The sequence below is a fragment of the Martes martes genome, assembly GCF_963455335.1.
Source record: "Martes martes genome assembly, chromosome: 12".
NCBI classification, from domain to species: Eukaryota; Metazoa; Chordata; class Mammalia; order Carnivora; family Mustelidae; genus Martes; species Martes martes.
The window spans coordinates 58,575,307-58,596,953 of NC_137900.1; the positions used below are offsets into that span (position 1 = coordinate 58,575,307).

At 39.4% G+C, this 21,647-nt stretch overlaps 1 protein-coding gene across 3 annotated transcripts in view; it reads left to right on the forward strand.

The window, feature by feature from the left end:
- Positions 1-21,647, forward strand: part of NFX1 (nuclear transcription factor, X-box binding 1) — an 83,474-nt gene that overhangs the window by 31,760 nt on the left and 30,067 nt on the right. For 2 of the 3 annotated variants that reach the window (XM_080820535.1, XM_080820534.1), the window contains exons 8-11: positions 7,154-7,253; positions 7,337-7,554; positions 13,066-13,163; positions 17,048-17,078. In XM_080820535.1, the coding sequence (XP_080676661.1) occupies positions 7,154-7,253; positions 7,337-7,554; positions 13,066-13,163; positions 17,048-17,078 (447 nt within the window). Of the gene's footprint in view, positions 1-7,153; positions 7,254-7,336; positions 7,555-13,065; positions 13,164-17,047; positions 17,121-21,647 lie in introns of all 3 variants that reach the window. The other variant, XM_080820533.1, reaches the window with a different exon arrangement.

The window sequence follows — 21,647 nt, forward strand, 5'->3', positions numbered from 1 at the left end:
AAACTATCTGATTTCAAGACTTACAGAGTTACAGTAATCATGAGAGTGCAGTTATTGGTGTTATTGGTATCTCACTAGATAAATGGAAGAAAATGAAGTCCAGAAATAGACCCACATATGTGTAGTCAGTTGGTTTTCTTTTTTTTTTTTTTTTAAAGATTTTATTCATTTATTTGACAGACAGAGATCACAAGTAGGCAGAGAGGCAGGCAGAGAGAGAGGATGGGAAGCAGGCTCCCCGCTGAGCAGAGAGCCCGATGCGGGGCTCGATCCTAGGACCCTGGGATCATGACCTGAGCCGAAGGCAGAGGCTTTAACCCACTGAGCCACCCTGGCGCCCCTAGTCAGTTGATTTTCAACCACAATGTTAATTCCATGGGAAAAGTAAGAGTCTTTTTACAGATGTTGCTAGAACAACCGGATGTATACATAAGAAAAAACAAACCTCTTGGGGCACCTGGGTGGTTAAGTCTTCAAGCATCTACCTTCAGCTCAGGTCATGTCACAATCCCAGGGTACTGGAATGGAGCCCCACATCGGGCTCCCTGCTTGGTGGGAAGCCTGCTTCTCCCTCTCCCACTCACCCTGTTTGTGTTCCCTCTCGCGCTGTCTCTCTCTCTGTCAGTTAAATAACTAAAAACAAACAAACAGAAAAAACCCTCAACCTCTGTCTTATTCTTTACACAAAAATGAATTCTACATGGATCACGGACTTAAATGTGAAAACCCAGAAACACAAAGCTTCCAGAATAAACTATAAGAGAATATTTTCACAACTTTGGGGTTAGGTAAAGATTTCTTGGACAGAGCAACAAAAATACTAACCATAAAAGAAAAAAAACTGGTACATTGAACTTCATTTATTTATTTTTTATTTATTTATTTATTTATTTTTAAAGATTTCACCTATTTATTTGACAGACAGAGATCACAAGTCGGCAGAGAGGCAGGCAGAGAGAGAGGAAGGGAAGCAGGCTCCCTGCTGAGCAGAGAGCCCGATGTAGGGCTCGATCCCAGGACCCTGGGATCACGACCTGAGCCGAAGGCAGAGGCTTTAACCCACTGAGCCACCCAGGCGCCCCTATTTTTTATTTTTTTAAAGATTTTATTTGACAGAGAAACAGCAAAGGAGGGAAAATAAGCAGGGGAGTGGGAGAGGGAGAAACAGGCTTCCTGCTGAGCAAGGAGCCTGATGTGATGCTCGATCCCAGGACCCTGGGATTATGACCTGAGCTGAAGGCAGATGCTTAATGACTGAGCCACCCAGAGGTCCCGATACATTGAGCTTTAATCAAAATTTAAAATTTCTATTCATCAAAGATACCATTAACAAAATGAACAGATCACTTGCAGATTTTATCCAGAATATTTGAATTACTCCTATGAAACAATAAAAAAAATAGGAACAACTTAAACAATGAGCAAAGACTTAAACAGATACGTCACAAAAGAAAACATGTAGGGGCGCCTTGGGGGCTCAGTCGGTTAAGCATCTGCCCTCAGCTTAGGTCATGATCTCAGGGTCCTAGGATTGAGACCCACACTGGGCTCCCTGCTCAGCAGAAAGTCTGCGTCTCCCTCCCTCTGTACCCTTCCCCCAGCTCGTGCTCTCTGTCTCTCTCTGAAATAAGTAAAATTTTTAAAATATATATATATATAAATAACCAATAGACATGTGAAAGTTGCTTAAAACCTTTAAATACTAAGGAAATGTAAATTAAAACCACAATAAGAGTAATATAGTATAACCACTTTAGAAAACAGTCTGGTAGTTTCTTAAAAGGTTAAATGTAGAATTTTACCATATGACTCAGCATTTTTACTCCTAGTCATATAACCAAAAGGGGAGTATGTGTCCGCACAAAACTTGTAAATGCATGTGCATAGCAGTACTGTTCATCATAATCAAAATTTGGAAACAATTCAGATGTCTATCACCTGGGGCGCCTGGGTGGCTCCATGGATGAAGTGTCTGCCTTTGGCTCAGGTCATGACCCCTGGGGTTCTGGTTTTGAGCCCCATGTCAGGTCCCTACTCAGCAGAGAGTCTGCTTCTCCCTCTCCCTCTGTGCTCATGCTCTTCTCTCATTATCTCTGTCACTCTCTCTGTCTCTCTTTCAAATAAATAAAATCTTTAAAACAAACAAGACCAAAAAAATGTCTTTCACCTGATGAATGGATAAACAAATGTAACCATAAAGCAGATTATTATTCAGCCATGAAAAGGAATGTGATATTGATACATGCTATGAAGTGGGTGAATCTCCAAAACATAATGCTATGTGAGAGAAGTGATCCACAAAGAAGCACATAATGTGTGATTCTTCTGTTTTTACAATAGCCCCTGACCTGCAGGGATCATGGGCTACCATGTATTGGTGCCCTATAGAGTTTTATTTTATTAAATTTTACTTTGGTGTGATGCTGTTGATCTATGTTGGCAGTTAAAATAAGTAACAGCTCTATGAAATGTTTTATGTTGGATTTTATGAGGATTTCATGTAAGGAACTGTGCTGTATATTACTTAACTGTCCCCTTTATGGGTCCTCTTGGGAGAAATTCCTGTCTGGCCTTAGTTCCAAGACTAGTTGTTTTTCCTCAAAGATGATTGATCTTTTTATCTTGGGAACCCTGGGTAACAGACCTAATGTTTGTCTTTATAGTGTACTTTTTTTTAGCTATAATTTACTCTTTATCTCTGCCATTGTTCTACTTTTCACATCTTTAAATTTATATTCCTTTGTTATATTTCATATATCCTTATATGCTACCCCAGATCCATTTGAGATAAGGCAGGAGTGAAGTATGTACTGTCCATTTGGTCTTAGCAGTATAGACTATGGTGTGGGAGAGTCCCTTTGTGGACCATATTTAGCGCCTTTTTTTTTTTTTAAGATTTTATTTATTTACTTGACAGAGAGAGATCACAAGTAGGCAGAGAGGCAGACAGAGAGGTGGGGGAAACAGGCTTCCTGCCTAGCAGAGAGCCGGATGTGGGGCTTCATCTCAGGACCCGGAGATCATGACCTGAGCTGAAGGCAGAGGCTTAACACACTGAGCCACCCAGGCACCCCCATATTTAGCTCTGATGCATATTGTGCTTTTTCTCAGCTAACTCACCAGGGTCTTTTTTGTACGAATTTGTATGGATCCCAGTCTCTGCCTTTTCTGTTTTTGTGTAGGTGATTTTTCAAACCCAGTTGAAAACTTTTTTTTTTGTCTGCAGTAAATATCTAGGAGACTGTTATTATGGCCACAAGTATACTTATTTATCCTCTTTATTTGTAATTCTTCTAGGATCCCTTTCAGCCTTATCTAGAGATTTAATAAGCATTCCTCCCAGGGGTTCATTCATGTGTTGACAAAAGTACTGAATAGGCTAAAGCTGGCAGCAGAGACCTTCTTCCAGACTGCCTTTGGTTCTCTAATAATCTTCAACCAGCAGTGACCACCCAACTCATCTGTCAGCAGCTCATATTGCTATCTCTTGTGCCTTCGCATACATAACAGCGCTCTTTAATGTTGTACTCAGGTTATTTCCTGATTGATCAGGGGCTCAATATTGGTTTTATTGTCACAATTTTCTGATCCTTGATTATTTTTTGTTTTTTACTGAGCTGAATTAACAGTGTTACATTAGTTTGAGGTATATAGCATATTGATTTGACAATTCTATACATTACTCAGTGCTCACCACAGTAAGTGTAGACTGTCACATATATCGTTATTGTAGTAGTATTATTGACTATATTCTCTGTGCTGTCCTTTCCATCTCCATGACTTATTTTGTAACTGGAAATTTGTACCTTTTAATCCCCTTCACCTGGTTCATCCATCCCCCTACCCACTTTCCCTGTGGCATCCACCAGTTTGTCCTCTGTATTTAAGAGTCTATTTGGTTTTTTGCTTGCTTGTTAATTCATTTGTTTTGTTCTTTAGATTCCACATAAAAGTGAAATCATACGGTATTTGCCTTTCTCTGTCAGACTTACTTCACTTAGCATAGTACCCACTAAGTCCATCCATATAGTTACAAATGGCAAAGTCTCATTATTTTTTCTTTTTCTTTTTTTTTTTTTTTAAGAATTTTATTTATTTATTTGAGAGAGAGAGGACATGATGGGGGGAGGGTCAGAGGGAGAAGTAGACTCCCCACTGACCAGGGAGCCCAATGTGGGACTTAGTCCCAGGACTCCAGGATCATGACCTAGCCAAAAGCAGTTGCCCAACCAACTGAGCCCCCTGGGCTCCCCACAGAGTCTCATTATTTTTATGGCCAAGTAATATTCCATTGTGTGTATATATATACATATCACATCTTTATCCATTCATCTATTTGGACTCTTGAGTTGTTTCCATATCTTGGCTGTTGTAAATAATGCTGCAACAAGCATAGGGTACATGTATCTTTGGAATTAGTGTTTGTGTTTTCTTTGGGTAAAGACCTAGTTCTAGAATTGCTCGATCATGGTATTTCTGTTTTTAATTTTTTGAGGAACCTCCATACAATTTTCCACAGTAGTTGTACCAATTTATATTCCCACCAGCAGTGTACAAGGGTTCCTTTTTCTCCAGATTCTCACCAACACTTGTTAGTCCTTATCTTCTTTTTTTTTTTCCTTTTAAGATTTTATTTCTTTATTTATTTGAGAGAGAGAGAGAGAAAGGGAGAAATAGCCAGGGAGAAAGCATGAGCGGCGAGGAGAAGGAGAAGCAAAGCTCCCCGTGAGCAGGGAGCCAATGTGGGGCTCAGTCCCAGGATCATGACCTGACCAGAGGACAGACGCCCAACAGACTGAGCCACCCAGGTGCCCCATCCTAACCTTTCTGATAGTAGGCATTCGGACTGGCATGAGGTGATAATGCGGTTTTGATTTACATTTCCCTGATGATCAGTGATGTTGCGCATCTGTCAGCAATGTCTATGGCTTCTGACCCATTTTTAATTGGATTGTTTGTGTTTTTGGTGTTGAATTACATAAATTCTTTATATATTTTGGATATTAACCCCTCATAGACATCTCATTTTCAGGTATCTTCTCCTATTCATTAGATTGCCTTTTTGTTTTGTTGATGGTTTCCTTTGCTGTGTAAGAGCTTCTTATTTTGGTGTAGTCCCAATGGTTTATGTTTGCTTTTATTTCCCTTGCCTGGGGAGACATATCCATAAATATGTTGTTAAGGGGAATGTCCAAGAGATTACTGCCTATGTTTACTTTTAGGAGCTTAATGGTTTCAGGTCTCTCATATATGTCTTTAATTCATTCTGAGGATATTTTTGTGTATGGTGTAAGAAAATAGTCTAGTTTCATTCTTTTGTTTTTTTTGTTTTTTTTTTGTTTTTTTTTAAAGATTTTATTTATTTATTTGACAGATAGAGATCGCAAGTAGGCAGAGAGGCAGGCAGAGAGAGAGGAGGAAGCAGGCTCCCCCTGAGCAGAGAGCCTGATGTGGGGCTCGATCCCAGAACTCTGGGATCATGACCTGAGCCGAAGGCAGAGGCTTTAACCCACTGAGCCACCCAGGTGCCCCTAGTTTCATTCTTATACATGTAGCTGTTAAATTTTTCTAGCACCATTTACTGAAAAGACTTTTCCCCATTGCATATTCTTGCCTCCTTTGTCATAGATTAATTGACCATATGGGTGTGGGTTTATTTCTGACCCTCTATTCTTTTGTTCACAGCTGTCTGCTCATACCCACCCCCCCGCCCCGCAAAAAAATCGCTTCTCTTCTGTCTGAGCAGAAACTTAACAAAGAATAGCCTCCTTCCAGAAATTCCCAGTTACTAGGATTTATTTACCAGTTCGTTGATTCCATAAATATTGGTTGTATTTCCTACATCTGTATTCACCCAGTAAATCTTTATTGAATAAATGAATCCGTTTCAGACAGGAGATGAAACTGCAAATGTACTTACTGGAAGATGGAATGTAGATTTTAAAAATCAAGCATCTTGGTTAGGTCTTTATTGATGAGGCTTTCCTGCTTCTTGTGTCTTATTGAAAGTTTTTGATCTGTTCACAACAGTGTTTTATTTATAAACATTTCTAATGTTTGAAGTTAGAAGTATTCTATTTTATTTTTTACTAATACGTGATTTTAAGATGTCATTTATTTTGATATTGATTTTCTGTGCAAGTAGATATCTAAGTTATACTGAGAAAGAAGGAGAGCATCATTAAGTCTGCAAGATTTCAATTAGTTTCTACTCTTTTGGTCTGCATCTATTATGTGGGCCAAGTATATTTGCACAGATTGATTTTTAACAAGATAAATTTTATTATAAATTGAAAATATGAAGTTACACTTAGAAAAAATTATATAAATTGATGAAAATTAATTCTTATCACACTTTGTTACATATTAATATATCAGAAACCTAACTGCTTAAATATAACACGTATTTATTGCTAACATTAAGAAATAAAGGAACTCAAAAAAAAAAAAAGAAAGAAAGGAACTCATTATTTCTTGAACCCACAGGAGGATCTATAGATGTTGGATGGGGTTCTTTATCTAGCAAATAAAAGTCTTAGAGTTTGAGCTTTCTACTCAGTGTGAATACTCAAACATGATTACTTCATATTCAATGGTAGTAGAATACAGATTATTAAGGATTTTATATTACGCTGATTTTTCTTACCCCTTTTTAGCAATAGAAAGTTTTTCTGAGCATTTTATGTGTACCCCAATATATAAAGTACTAAATCTGTGCTGCTTGGGTTGGAGTGAAGATTGTGGGGATCCAGTCCTCACTCCACTCATTCCACGACTGTCACCAGCTTAGCTTCCATCTCCTGTAACCAGAGGACCCCAGGGAGTCTGAGGGTGGATGGTTCTCAGCCATGGCCTTATGAGCCAGATAGTAGTCTCTTAATTTAGAAGGTTGCTTCACTTTAATGCTGTTTTGGGGGATTGCTGCAGAGGCACCAGGGGATACCAACAGTCTTACAAGGCCTTTTTTACTTCTTCCTATGATAAAGCCTCTTAGCTGGTCCTTAGAGCTGCTGTAGAAGCCACATTTATTTCTGCATCAGGTCTGATCAACACTAATGAATAGCATTTTGTGCTAGGTTCTTATAGATTGCTTGGAATATTTTAAGAACCCATAGAGTTTACTAACCTTTGTTTTTGAAATTGTGTCCTCAAGTATGCTACTGTGGCAGCACTTCCCGAGATGTGTTATGTGGAACAGATGTAGGAAAGTCTGATGGATTTGGCGACTTTGGCTGTTTAAAGATATGTGGCAAGTAAGGTTTTATGTTTTTCTCAGATAGAATAGAGCCATGTTTTATGCAACAGTTACATAATAGTCTGTTGTTTTTCTTAACAGGGACTTGAAATGTGGGAACCATACATGCTCTCAAGTGTGCCACCCTCAGCCCTGCCAGCCATGCCCACGGCTCCCCCAGCTGGTGCGATGTTGCCCTTGTGGCCAAACTCCTCTCAGCCAATTGCTAGAACTTGGAAGTAGTGGTCGGAAAAGTTGCATGGATCCTGTCCCTTCATGTGGAAAAGTGTGTGGCAAGCCTCTGCCATGTGGTTCCCTAGGTAACCAGTAGGCATAAAGCTGTTTTTAACAATGTGAATGGAAATGTTTGGCAGCAGTGACTATATAAGCAGAATAGTGTTAAATTTCAGTTATAATATCAGAGGCTTTTGAAAATATTAATAATCAAATTTGTGTGGGCATTTTTCCTTTCTTCCTCGAAGTATAATTGTAAAAGCTCAAATATGCCCAAGTGATCTCTCCTTCTGCTTCGGGTATTTTATTACTAACTCAGGACAGTTGTGAGATGCTATCCCATGTGGGGTGGCAGGGTGGGGTAGGGGTGGGTGGGTTATAATTTCTCTTAGTAGCCTGCCATAGTATGAACACCACATATCCTTTTACCAATCCAGGGGTCAGTGAGTGTTTAAAGGCATTTTCATATAGTAAGAACATGTTAAATTACTATGGGTGAGATATTTAAGAACTAAAATGCTAATAAGTATAATAAAACTTTAGCCATTTGGAGTACTCAAGAAATACTTCCTCTATAGGTAAGTTTCCCATCTAGTTGGGGGAAAAGACCTCCTAAGCATCATTTTGGAAGGATGGTTTTCTAAAATTTACATTTCCTTTCTTTAAACAGAGATTACTGAAGATAATTTCTTTCTTCTTTATTAACCCAGAGTCATCATTTTCCTAAACCTCAGTTATTGTAGTATGCTGGGTACAGTGATGCCCTTAGGGCCTGCTGAGGTTTCTCAGGCAATTTCCCTACACCAATGTGCGGTTTGAATTGTTTTATCTATTTGTTAAAGTTTTTGGTTGTTTATTTTCCTGTCATTGCTTTTAGTATGTCTGTGTGCCTACCATTAGTGACTCTCCCTTTTTTCTGACTTGTGGCTTCTGATTACTTGGATATAGAAACCAAAAAAAGTTTGTTGGAATTAGCCTTAAAGTAATAGTCTGAGTTCTGAGACATTCTGAAGCAGTTCTTGGGGAATATACCTATATAGTTTTACAATGATTTGGCACCTTCTCTTTTGGGTGAGTGTTCAAAGGCTGTGTAAAATGGACATGGGCAATGGCGTTTATATAAGGGAGGTATTCCTATAACTAATTAGCGAAGCTAAAATCTTTAGGTTTGGTTTCCATGTTTATCGAAAAGAGGGATTTCGTACTTTTTCCAGAAACAGCAAAAACTGGTAGGTACACCCTAATTATTTTTTTCAGTGTGACTTTAAAATTATGTATAGAAGAGAAATGCTCTCTTCTCATATTTTAATACATATTTTTACTGCATTGGGAAAGTCAGTTGTGTGTTGGTTCTCTTTGCCTACTATAAAAATGTATCTTCAGATAAGCTCTGTAAAATGGAGATCAAATGGCTTCAAAATCAAGGATGGTAAGGGTCTTCCCTTTTCAGAAAGCTCATGGGTCAGTTTTTAATGATTTCATATATGATGACCAGAAATCCCACTGTGGGGCTAAGATATGTTGGCAATGAGAGAAAGAGGAAATGTAAATTGGGTAGTGCATGGGAACTTGACCAAGAGAAAGATAGTAATTGTTGGTATAAACAGGCCCAGGGGTGGGACAAGACCAGATGAAGGGGTTTGAGGGTAACCACTGTACCTCAACAAGTTTTTAATCATGGAAAATTTGTAAGGAATTAGGCTGAGTTGGATTGAGAAGCTCAAAGACAAGCCTATGGCTAGTGAAAACAATGAATGTCAAGTTTATTCAGATCTGGCTATCTGTAGAAAGCTTGCAGGGATCTTTTAGTAGCTCATTCAATAGGAATTTCTATCCTAGACAGATCACTTCAGTACAAGACACTAGGGAGAGTTTTGCTTTCAGGATGGGAACATGAGCTACATGGATGCACTCCCCAGCAAAACAGGCAAACCTAGGGAAAATTATTACAAAGCAATCATTTAAAGTTTCTGGAAATTGTCCTATGAGCATACATCAAATGAAGAAGTATTTTTTAAAGAAAATCTAAAATTCAGTAAGAACAGCAAGAGTCTGTGTTGTTTAAGTCATAGTCCACTCCCTTCCTTCCTCCCCTAGCTCAGCTTAACAAAAGCTCTACTCAGGATAGGTGTGCCAGGAAGATGAGGCTGCCTCTACCCCTAAGCTTCCAGTCAGAGGTTACCATATCTCACTGGGAAGAGCAGACTGCCAGCATTTTTCATCCCCTCTAACTCTAAGTTGAAGAGGCTAAATTTCTGGTGAGCACAGCTGAGAGGTTGGGGGCTCCTTTCCATACAGCCCCACCCATAAGTCAGTTCTTACCCGTCACAACAGGCTAGACTCTTGGGGCCCCAGTCATCTTCAACACAGCTCACTTTTTAGAGCAGATGTTCCACACTGGAAAAACAAGCCAAGAAAGCCAGAGGCTACTGTCCCACTCGGCACCAAGAGTAAGTGACTGAGACTTTTTCCAAAAGTCTACAAAGTAGTCCCCCAAAGGAATAGACCTTAATTTGAAACACTGTGGAGAAGTTGAGACCTTAAGGACTTTAGAAAATAATACCTCTTCTTAATTAAGGGCAGTAAGCTAAAATGTAAGCCAGTTAGTTCAGCAGAAAGAGCCAGGGAAAGAGATAGCTAAGAGGAGCCCTTTTGAGGTCAGAACAAACTTCACAGACTTGACTCAAAGACTACCCCTACCCACATTTCATTGGATCAGAGCACTGAGCAATTTATGCCCAACAGAGAGAAAATAGAATGAAGAAAAGTGAATGGCACCTCATACAAATGCAGTGCACTTTTAAGCCCCTAAGCATATGTATAATGGGAATACCACAATGGTAGAAAGCAAAAGAAGTATTGGAATAACTGAAAACTTTTCAGGTTTATTGAAAACCATTAATCTGTGTATCCAAGAAGCTCAGCTTACCTAATAAGATAAATTCAAAGAGATTCACACCTAGACACAAGTAAAAAGCTGAAAGCCAAGGACAAGGAGAAAATCTTGAAAGCAAGAGGAGTAAGATTCCTCACATACAGAGAACCCTGATAAGATTACAGCAGACTTCTCTATCAGAATCAATGGAGAATACTACATCACAATAAGAAGACACTGGAATGAACTATTCAAATGCTGGAGGAAGGGGTGCACGGGGAACTGCCAGCCGAGAAGCTTCTGTTCAGCAAAACTGTCTTCCAAAAATGAAAATAAAAACAGAGAATTTATTGCTAGTAGATCACTTCATAATAAATACTAAAGGAAGTTCTTCAGGATAAAAGCAAATAAACCCAAATTTAAATTCATATGAAAAATCAAAGAGTAACATTAATTACGTAATTTTAAAGGACAGTGTAAATGCGTATTCTCTTTGCAGCTGACTTAAGAAGCAGTTGTATAAGATAATGTGTAATTATATTGTTAGACTTATAAGATGTGGAAATACATCTGACAGAGCACAAAGGGTGTGGATGGGACCACAGTTGTACTGGAGGAAGAAAGTAGTACCAAGTGGTACCTCAGATCAGTAGGAACAAATGAAGAAAGCCAGAAATGGTAGATAAGATGATCAATACACAAATCATGAATATATGCTTGCTTTCCTTTTCTCAGCTTTAATAGAAATTATAGAAAGTAATCTAATAATGTATTTGTGGGTTTGTAACATGTAGGCATATACAACAATAAAGCATAAAAGAAGCGAGAAGAGAGCTACCTAGGAATAAGTCTTCTATATCTCACTGGAATTAATTTGTATAAATCTGAAGTAGATTCTGATAAGATGTGTATGGTAAGCCCTAGAACAACTATTCATAAAATAACCCCCCTAGAACCCTCCTGCACTGTTGATGGGAATCCAGGCTGGTGCAGCCACTCTGGAAAACAACATGGAGGTTCCTCAAAAAGTTGAAAATAGAGCTACCCTACAACCCAGCAATCGCACTACTGGGTATTTACCTTAAAGTTACAAATGTAGTGATCTGAAGGGGCACGTGCACCCAAATGTTTATAGCAGCAATGTCCACAATAGCCAGACTTTGGAGAGAACCTACATGTCCATCAACAGATTAATGGATAAAGAAGATGTATATATATACAATGGAATACTATGCAGCCATCAAAAGAAACGATATCTTGCCATTTGCAATGACGTGGATGGAACTAGAGGGTATTAGACTGAGCAAAATAAGTCAATCAGAGAAAGACAATTTTTTAAAAGATTCATTTACTTATTTATTTGACAGAGAGAGAGAGAGATTTCAAGTAGGCAGAGAGGCAGGCAGAGAGAGAGGGGGAAGCAGGCTCCCCGCCGAGCAGAGAGCCCAATGCAGGGCTCAATCCCAGGACCCTGAGACCCATGACTTGAGCTGAAGGCAGAGGCTTAACCCACTGAGCCACCCAGGCACCCCCATCGATCAGAGAAAGACAGTTATCATATGATCTCTTTGATATGAGGAATTTGAGAGGCAGGGAGGGGGTTGGGGGGTAGGGAAGGAAAAAATGAAACAATATGGGATCGAGAGGGAGACAAACCATAAGAGAGTCTTAATCTCACAAAACAAACTGAGGGTTCCTGGAGGGTGGAGGGGTTAGGGAGAGGTGGTTGGGTTATGGACATTGGGAAGGGTATGTGCTATGGTGAGTGCTGTGAAATGTGTAAGCCTGATGATTCACAGACCTGTACCCCTGGGGCAAATAATACATTATATGTTAATAAAAATAATTTAAAAAAAACCCTTAAAAATAGTGGAAAATACCATTAAAGGAGAAAAAAATGTTATATTAGAAAATACTAACTTAATGCCAAAGAAAGCAGTAAAGGAGGATTAGAGTAAGAAAAACGACATGAGGCATACAGGAAAGTAAAAGTTAAATGGCAGATATAATCCAACTGTATCAATAATAACATTAATGTGAATGGATTAAACTACTAAAAAGCAGAGACTATCCAACCAAAATTTTTTTAAAAGCACAAGATCCTACTATGTGGTATCTTTAGAAAACTGACTTTAGAGTTAAAAATAAAACTAGGCTGAAAAACAAAAGGATGGAAAGAAACATTTAAATAGCAGCCATAAGAGACTGTGGCTGATCCCCCAGGGGTCCTTGAAACAGGATTTGTCCTAAACCTAGTTTAGCAGAATGAATGGTGGACCTCTTACCATCAGATAGTCGCAGAGCTGGAGTCAATGAGGTTATGGATCATGGTTTCTGATTGTTTATGATCCCCATATTTTCAGAGTCAAGAGTACTTCAGTAAAGTCATCCATGGCTCTAATTTTAAGGATATTCTCAAGTCTAGCCTTGAGGCGTGAGGCCTAAAGAAAGTCAGAACTGATTTTTGACTTAGGCAAAGCATTATGCATTCCAGAGGCTATTCCATTGACTAATTCTGAGCACTGCCTTTGCCGTAAAACGCCCAGCCCGCCAGATGAAGGAAAGATAAGGGAAGAGGCATTGACCACATTCTTCTTCCCTCAACTCTGATTCTGGAGTTGTGGGGCATAGAATTAGAAGACTAGTGCGGCTAGTGAACTTGAGAGTCTGAAAATGAGTACTTGCAGTGTTCATTCCTAGGTCTTTTCATTTTTTTTTAAAGATTTCATTCATACCTGTGAAAAACTCTGCCATGAAGGAGACTGTGGACCATGCTCTCGTACATCAGTTATTTCCTGCAGATGCTCTTTCAGAACAAAGGTAAATCATAAACAATGTTAGAGTTATCACCCATACCTTTTAAATTAGTGATTATGGGATGGTAGAAATCAATATAACATCATAATGTTTTATTCCTATCATACTATGTATGATTCATTCAATCCAGCCAGTATATGCTGACAGCAACCAGGGGCCAGTTGTAGGGTAGGTATTGGGGGTAGGGGGAAGTAGCATTCCAGGCTCAGAGACCAGTAATGGGGCTAAGCAAGTATACAGATAGCCCTACCAAATACAAGTGGTGATAATGCTAGATGCTGGTATAGAGCAAAAGCACTACTACAAGGAATTAGCTAACTAAGAAGTTGGAGAGAATGCAGTCCACAAGATGACCCTCATTTATCATACCCACTGCAAGAGTTTAGACAACTGCTGAATTAAAATAGTCTACAAGACCACCCTAAATTCTGACACTAACTGAAGTCCGTTGTCCACAAGACCACCCTCAGGGTTTGATAATTCACTAAAAGGACTCAGCAGAACTCATTGAAAGCTGTTATAATTGCAGTTACAGTTTATTATGGGGGAAGGATACAGATTAATAATCACCCAAAGGAAGAAACATGCAGGGCAGAGTCCAAGAAATAGCAAGTATGAAGCTTCTAATTGTCCTCTCCCTGTGGAGTTGGAACAATGTTACTTTCTCAACATCAGTTGGTGATAATATGCATGGAGTTTTGCCAACCAGGAAAGGTCACCCAAGCCTGGGTGTGCAGGTTTTACTGAGGCTCCATTGTGTACACACGGTTGACTGCCCATGTGGCTGATCTCAATCTTCAGTGTCACTAGAGGTCTACGGTTACTGTGTGACCCAAAGTCCCACCCTGAAGTACATCATTGGTCTTCATGGTGTAGCCAGTCCCCACCTTAACATTTTTCAGTATAGCCAGCCTGTACCCTAAATTATGTTACACTGTGTGATGACCCAAGGCCTCAGGCAAACAGTGCCAACTCCTCCTATCAGGCATGATATTCCAAGGGCTTAGAGATTACCTCCCTGAAGCCAATGGCAAAGACCAGACCATCCTTTAAGGAAGATTAATTCTTAACTATACAACTGTTGTGTCAATTTCTACTTTCTGCCCAGGGCAGTTTTTATTGGACCCTTTGTTAGAAAAGGGACATCTTACCATTTTTACCATTCCTTTGCTTTGCTGGGGGAAGTCTTTGGGTAATTCAACTTGGAGAACATACCAAGTATCAGTCTGTCATTTCTGACCCACTTTCAGTGCATAGTCACTGCTACCAAGCTCAAGGTCTGGGTAGATGCTGACTTGCAAATGATTCTGAGGATATAGTCCATAAACTGGGAGCTAGCTTATTAGGTAAGCTTTAGAATAAAAATGTAAAAATAATGCAGTTTACATGTGGCAAAAGTTGTGTGTGTTTCTTTTCTTTTTTTTTTATAAAGATTTATTTATGACAGATAGTGAGAGAAGGAACACAAGCACAGGGGAGCTGGAGAGGGAGAAGCAGGCTCCCTGCGCAGCAGGGAGCCCATATGGGGCTCGATCCCAGGACCCTGGGATCATGACCTGAGCCAAAGGCAGACGCTTAACTGACTGAGCCACCCAGGCACACCTTGTGTTTCTTTTCTGAAAGAAACTGCAGAGTACATGGGGCAGTAGAGATATTTTGAATGTCAGCTACAGCACCTTGAAGACTGTAAAGTACTGTGATGTAGTAATCACAATTTTAGTAATGCGCAGAGGTGCTCTTTGTGACCAAGACGTACAGGCAGGGTTGGGGTGTGTGAGCTAGCAATGGCTACTGTCATTTTGCTTCTTTCTCCCCTGCAATAACATTTCTCTGCTTTTTTGCTTCTCATTCACTATCCTTCCTTACTCCCTCTAATAGTGGATCCCATGGCAGTGAGCGTACTCATGAAAAGCTGTGTGTAAATGGAATTTTTTTTAAAGATTTTATTTATTTATTTGACAGAGATCACAAGTAGGCAGGGAAGCAGGCTCCCTGCTGAGCAGAGAGCCCAATGCGGAGCTCGATCCCAGGACTCTGGGATCATGACCTGAGCCGAAGGCAGAGGCTTTAACCCACTGAGCCACCCAGGTGCCCCATGTAAATAGAATTTTTGCAAATAAGTTTTATTCTAAAATTGCTGGAGCCACTCACTATCAGTATGAATTCTGTTGAAACCTTTTGACAAAGTGAAAAATCTCTTTGAAACTGTTGATCATCGCCGAATTGTTTAGCCAAATTTTTCATGAAATGTCTTTTATAATGGAATGGGCTTTTCTATTAGAAGTAAGTTTTCTTTTTTCCTTTTTTTTAAACTAAGATTTTATTTATTTGAGAGAGAAAGAGCGAGAGAAGGCATAAGTAGGGGAGAGACAGAGGGAGAGGGTGAAGCAGGATCCCCACTGAGCAGGGAGCCCAACTCCAGGGCTCTTGCCCAGGACCCTGGGATCATGACCCGAGCCAAAGGCAGATGCTTAACTGACTGAGTCACACCCCGCCCCTGGAAGTGAGTTCTCTCGATAAATAAAACTTATTTCTTAAAGCTTCAATGGTGGTTTTCTTTTAATCACTTTGGTGGGGGTCTTTGAAAAATGTATGCTACATCTTACTACCTCTTAACGAAAAGTACTGTATTTAAGTTTTTGTTGGTAATTCATTCTGATTTTAGGAATCTATAGGAGCTCTGCCTTTCCCTGCAATTATAGATACCACTCTAGCATGTCATTTCTACTCTATAATCCAGTGTTTGCATTAACTGGAACATTCACTCAGACAATTTTCATGAGGCTACTCAGGATTCTAGAAAACATATGGGAACTTTTTCTTATCATCCAACCTAGCCAACGAATTTATCTAAAACATCTTTCTAGCCAGAATCTTCCATTTTTTGACCTTTTTACCTCTGTTTTCAACTCTAGTAGCTGCCTCTTTTTTCAGGGTCATTTTCACTAAGCATATTTTTATCATTTTGCTAGTTTCTGAGTACGTAGCAACCTGTGAGTGACATCAAAGACAAATTCAGCTGTATATGGTAGGCAGCCAGGCTCCCTCTCCCCCAGATGACTGACTTGCTCCCACACAGTTGCCTCTCCACACCTGTTACTTGGGATCATGCCTCAGCAAGTTACATGTGATCTTTGGGGTCATTCATGCATAATTACTACGGTAATACTTTGAATGCTGGATGACTACTATATTCTTCTTTGCTGCATTTCAGCAATGTCAGGGCTGCTCTCAAGTGTGTTGAGCTATTTGCTTCTAGTACCACTTTATTACATATTTTCACATTTTCTGCTTTTTATGGCTTTTTCTGTCTACCCTTGCCAGGCAATTATTTTTCTTTGCTTTGTATACCTTTAGAGCCCCTCTTTCCATTCAGATTTTATAATTCCTTATCTACTTTATATATATATATATTTAAAGATTTTTTATTTATTTGCCAGAGAGAGAGAGAGAGAGAGAGTACACACAAGCAGGCAGAGAGGCAGGCAGAGGCACCGAGAGAAGCAGGCTCCCTGCTGAGCAAGGAGCCTGATGTGGGACTCAATCCCAGGACCCTGGGATCATGACCTGAGCTGAAGGCAGTGGCTTAACCAGCTGAACCACCCAGGCGTCCCTCCTTATCTACTTTAAATTAGGAGGCCAGACCACAAAGATTGTACAATTATATTTGTATGAAGTGTCAGTAAACCTGGGGCCCTGTTATGAGTAAAGCATATTAGTATAGAGACTGAGCTAACCTAGTTCCAGACAGATAGTCAATAAGTAACTGCCAGAGAAGTACAGGATATTTAGGATATACATGCTACATTTAGCACTATACTATAATTGTGTCGTTTCATTTATTCCTAAAGGAGTTACTGTTATCTTTTTTTTTCCTTTTCCCATAGGAGCTTCCATGTACCAGTCTCAAAAGTGAAGGTATGACTGGGAAGGGACAAGAGGAAACATTCTGGGATAAAAGTAATTGTTCTCTATCTTGAAAGGGGTTTGGGTTATGTATTTGTCATAGCTCAGTAAAGGTACACTTAAGATTTGTACATTTCATTGTATATAACTTTTACCTCAAAAGAAAGGTAAAAATCATAAATTGAATTCTAGTTAATGAAATGCTAAAATTAGGGTAGGGTAAGTATACTCATATCTGCAGCTGACTTTGAAATGCATCAAATATTAAGATAAATAGAATGGTAGATATGTGAAAAAGTAGTGATAGAATCTCAGTAATGGGCATGTGGATAGTCACTGTAAAGTTGTTTCAACTTCTTTATATGTTTGAAAATTTTCATAATAAAATGAGGGTAGTAGGGGTGAAGGTGAATAATACCTAATACAGTAAACTTTTTACACACTAACTCTGATGCTTGATCCCCATAAGTCTTGATATGACTGTTGCATACCTGGAACAGATACTCAACCAGCAGCCTTCTTAGCCTTGAGGACTACCATTTTCTTTCTTCCTCTGTCCTTGATCTGACATTCCATACTATTATGATTCTATCCTTTGCTAACGATCTCATAGTCTTTTGTTTAAGCCACCTGAAAACCTTCTTGGAAAAGTGATAGAAGTTAAATGTGTACAAAATAAAAGCTGTTATTCTGGCCAGGAAGAAGGCTATATTGGGTTAGGATGCTTTTGTTTGCAGGTATTGAAAACCCAGGGAAAAGTAACATCAGCAGTAAGGGAGTTTACTTTCACATAATAGGAAGTATGGAGGCAGAACAAGTCCAGGCTTGGGTAGTTCGAGCCTCACTGATTACAGGACAGTAAGTCAGCCTCTTTTATTTTTTTGGTTTTCTCCTCATGGGTCTAAGTTAGCTATAGCAAATCCACACATCTTACCCAACAACATCTAAAGAAAAGAGATTCTTAAGCCTCCCTTTCTTCGTTTTTCCCCCCAAAAGAGAGCAAGTGAGATGGGGAGGCACAGAGGGAAAGAGAATCTTAAGCTGGCTCCCCACTGAGTACAGAGCTCAACTTGAGGCTTGATCTCACAGCCCTGAGATCATGACTGGAGCCAAAATCAAGAGTCTGATCTGTAATTGACTGAACCACCCAGGTGCCCCAAACTTCCCTTCCTTCTTACCAGCAAGGAAAACAGTCCTGAGAGGCTCTTAGTATGCTCTGTATCACATGTTCCTGCCTAAACCGGATATTAACAAGGGGAATGGAATTAACAGGGTAGATAGACTATCCTGCAGTCAACCTTGAACTGAGGAGAACAAGGGCACCCAATTTCTGAACAAAATTAAGGCTTCTCTTAGCCTTAAGAAGGTGAGGAGTGACTGTTTGGGAGAGGACTAGAAATATCCGCCTTAAGCCCACAGTCAAAATTCTGGTTATTAACGATATAATTTGAAAAAATAACACTAATACACTTTTAAACTAAAAAAATAAATATAATATAAAGTGTTATGCCCCAATAAGGGGTCCGTGATTAAAGGAGCGAGACTGATACAAAGCGAAGGTCAAGCAAAGCTTTATTTCGCGCCAAGCATCAAGAATCTAACCAAACTTTCGGGCCGCACCTCTTGCAAGAGGGCGACCCTTCTCTGTTTCACAGTCTAGCTTTTAAGGGCAAAGGCCATGCGGTTTGGCCTGGCCACGCACAGGTGACCAATTGAATTACAATTTACCCTAGTAGACATTTGAATCAGCCTATTACACCTAGATTAGGATTGGTGCCAAAAGGGTTCCCAAAGGGCGGGGGCCCATACTCCTTGGTAGCTAGGGAGACAGTATGCAACCCCCTACTGATCGGATGTCTCCACCTGGCCTGACCCACCTTTGTATCTGGGCTTTGTTACCTGGAGCTGGTTTCCGGGACTTGTTTTTAAGTGAATCCCCTGGGGGAAGGGGAGCAGGGACAGTTTAAGGGTTAAACAACAAAGTTTCTGTTTAACCTCAATGAAAGCCTCTTCCTAAAATATAAAAATATAAAATAGGTCCTTACATAAAGTAAAAAGTGAAAATATACCCTAACCCAGTTTTCCCCTCCTAGTTTCACTTCCCTGATGAAACAGTTGTTAGGTTCTTGGTTATGGGTCTAGATCTTTTCTCTATTCTTTTTTTTTTTTTTTTAAGATTTTAAGATTTTATTTATTTATTTGACAGAGATCACAAGTAGGCAGAGAGGCAGGCAGAGAGAGAGGAAGGGAAGCAGGCCCTCTGCCAAGCAGAGAGCCCGATGCAGGGATTGATCCCTGGACCCTGAGATCCCTTTGACCCTGAGCCGAAGGCAGAGACCTTAACCCACTGAGCCATCCAGGCGCCCCTTCTCTATTCATTTAGATGTATACACGTGCCCGTTAGTTTTTTTTTTTCCTCTAAACTTAGGTTTATACTAAACATGCTGTTTTCACCTTGGGTTTTTTTTTTCCCCCTCAGTACTATATCAAAGACATTTTTCCATGTCAGTATTTCCATATTTCCATGTCTCAGTATTCTGTATGTGGGGATGCCGCCCTATAGTTCACCATTGTCCTTTGAGGTTGTCTTCAGTTTTTCCCCATTACAGATAATGCAGTAGCCATCTTGTCTGACGTTTTAAAACTTTATGATGAAATTTCAACCATAAGTGAGAGTAGAAAGATTAGTATAATAAACCCCTAAGTACCTGTCACCCATCATCCGTTATCAGCATTTTTCCTTTTTTGTTTCACCCATCCCTCCCTTCTCTACTTTTTATTTTCACTAGAGTACTTTGAAAACAAATCTCGAACATTATTTCACCCATAAACACTTCAGTACCTAGCCCATTCTTAAAAATTGAGATAAAATTCACATAACAGAACAGAACGTTTTAAAGTATACAATTCAGTGGCATGTAGTAAATTCACAGTGTTGTGTGCAGCCATCACCTCTGTCTAGTTCCAGAACATTTTCATCACCCCAAGAGGAAACCGTGTATTAAGTTTTCACTCCTCACTCACTCATCCCTCAAACCCCTGGCAACCACTAATCTGCTTTCTGTCTCTGGGTTTACCTATTCTGAGTATTTCATATAAATGGACTCATATAATATGTAACCTTTTATACCTGGCTTCTTTCACTTAGCATGTTTTCAAGATTCATCCATGTTGTAGCACATATCAGAACTTAGTTCCTCTTTATGACTGAATAATATTTCATTGTGTGAATATATCGCAGTTATTTATCCGTTCATCTGTTGACAGACATTTGGGTGGTTTTGATCTTTTGGCTGTTATGTTTAGTGCTACTGTGAACATTTGTACACAAGTTTTGGTTAAAATATCTGTTTAGGGGCGCCTGGGTGGCTCAGTGGGTTAAAGCCTCTGCCTTCGGCTCAGGTCATGATCTCAGGGTCCTGGGATCGAGCCCCGCATCGGGCTCTCTGCTCAGTGGGGAACCTGCTTCCTCCTCTCTCTCTCTGCCTGCCTCTCTGCCTACTTGTGATCTCTGTCAAATAAATAAATAAAATCTTTTTAAAAAATAAATAAATAAAATATGTTTAAAATTTTTTTGGATATGTACCTACATGTGGAATGCTGGATCATATGGTAATTCTGTGTGTAATTTTTTGAAGAACTGCAACAGCAGTTTTCTGTAGCAGCTACATCATTTTACATTCCCCTCAACAATGTATGAGGGTTTCAGTTTTTCCACATTCTCTCCAATGCTTATTTTTTGTTTTGTTTTGGTTTTGGTTTTTATGTGTTGTTTTTTTTTTTATTATAGCTTCCCTAAATATATATGAAGTGATATGTTATTATGGTTTTCATTTGTTTCTTAGTGACATTGAACATTTTTTTTATGTACTTTGCCATTTGTAATCTTTGGAAAATAGTCTTTTTAAGTCCTTTGCTGGTCTTTTAATTGGGTAGTTTCTCTTTGAGTTGTAAGAGTTCTTTATGTATTTTGGATCCTGGAGCCTTATAGATAGATTATTTGCAAATCTTTTTACCCATTATGTGGGCTGTCTTTTCACTTTCTTTTTGTTTTGTTTTTTTAAGATTTTATTTATTTATTTGACAGACAGAGATCACAAGTAGGCAGAGGCAGGCAGAGAGAGAGGAGGAAGCAGGCTCCCTGCTGAGCAGAGAGCCTGATGTGGAGCTCGATCCCAGGACCCTGGGATCATGACCTGAGCCGAAGGCAGAGGCTTTAGCCCACTGAGCCACCCAGGTGCCCCTGTCTTTTCACTTTCTTAATGGTGTCCTTGGTGCACAAAATCTTTTAATTTTGATCTATTCCAATTTGTTTTTTTTTTCTTTTATTGCTTGTGCTTTTGGTGCTCTAACCACTTTTTTTTTTAAGCCGTTTTTGAAAGTATAGATGTAGGAATGATTCCTTAAGATAGAATTTCCACTGAAATTTTTGATAGATACATATGTACACCAAAACTTTATACTCCTATCCACTGAGTGTGCCTTGTTCTCTATACCTTCACCCATAATGAATATTACTCAGTCTTCCATTGTCTTTTTTTGACAGACTGACAAATGAAAAGTATCTTTTTATATGTATTT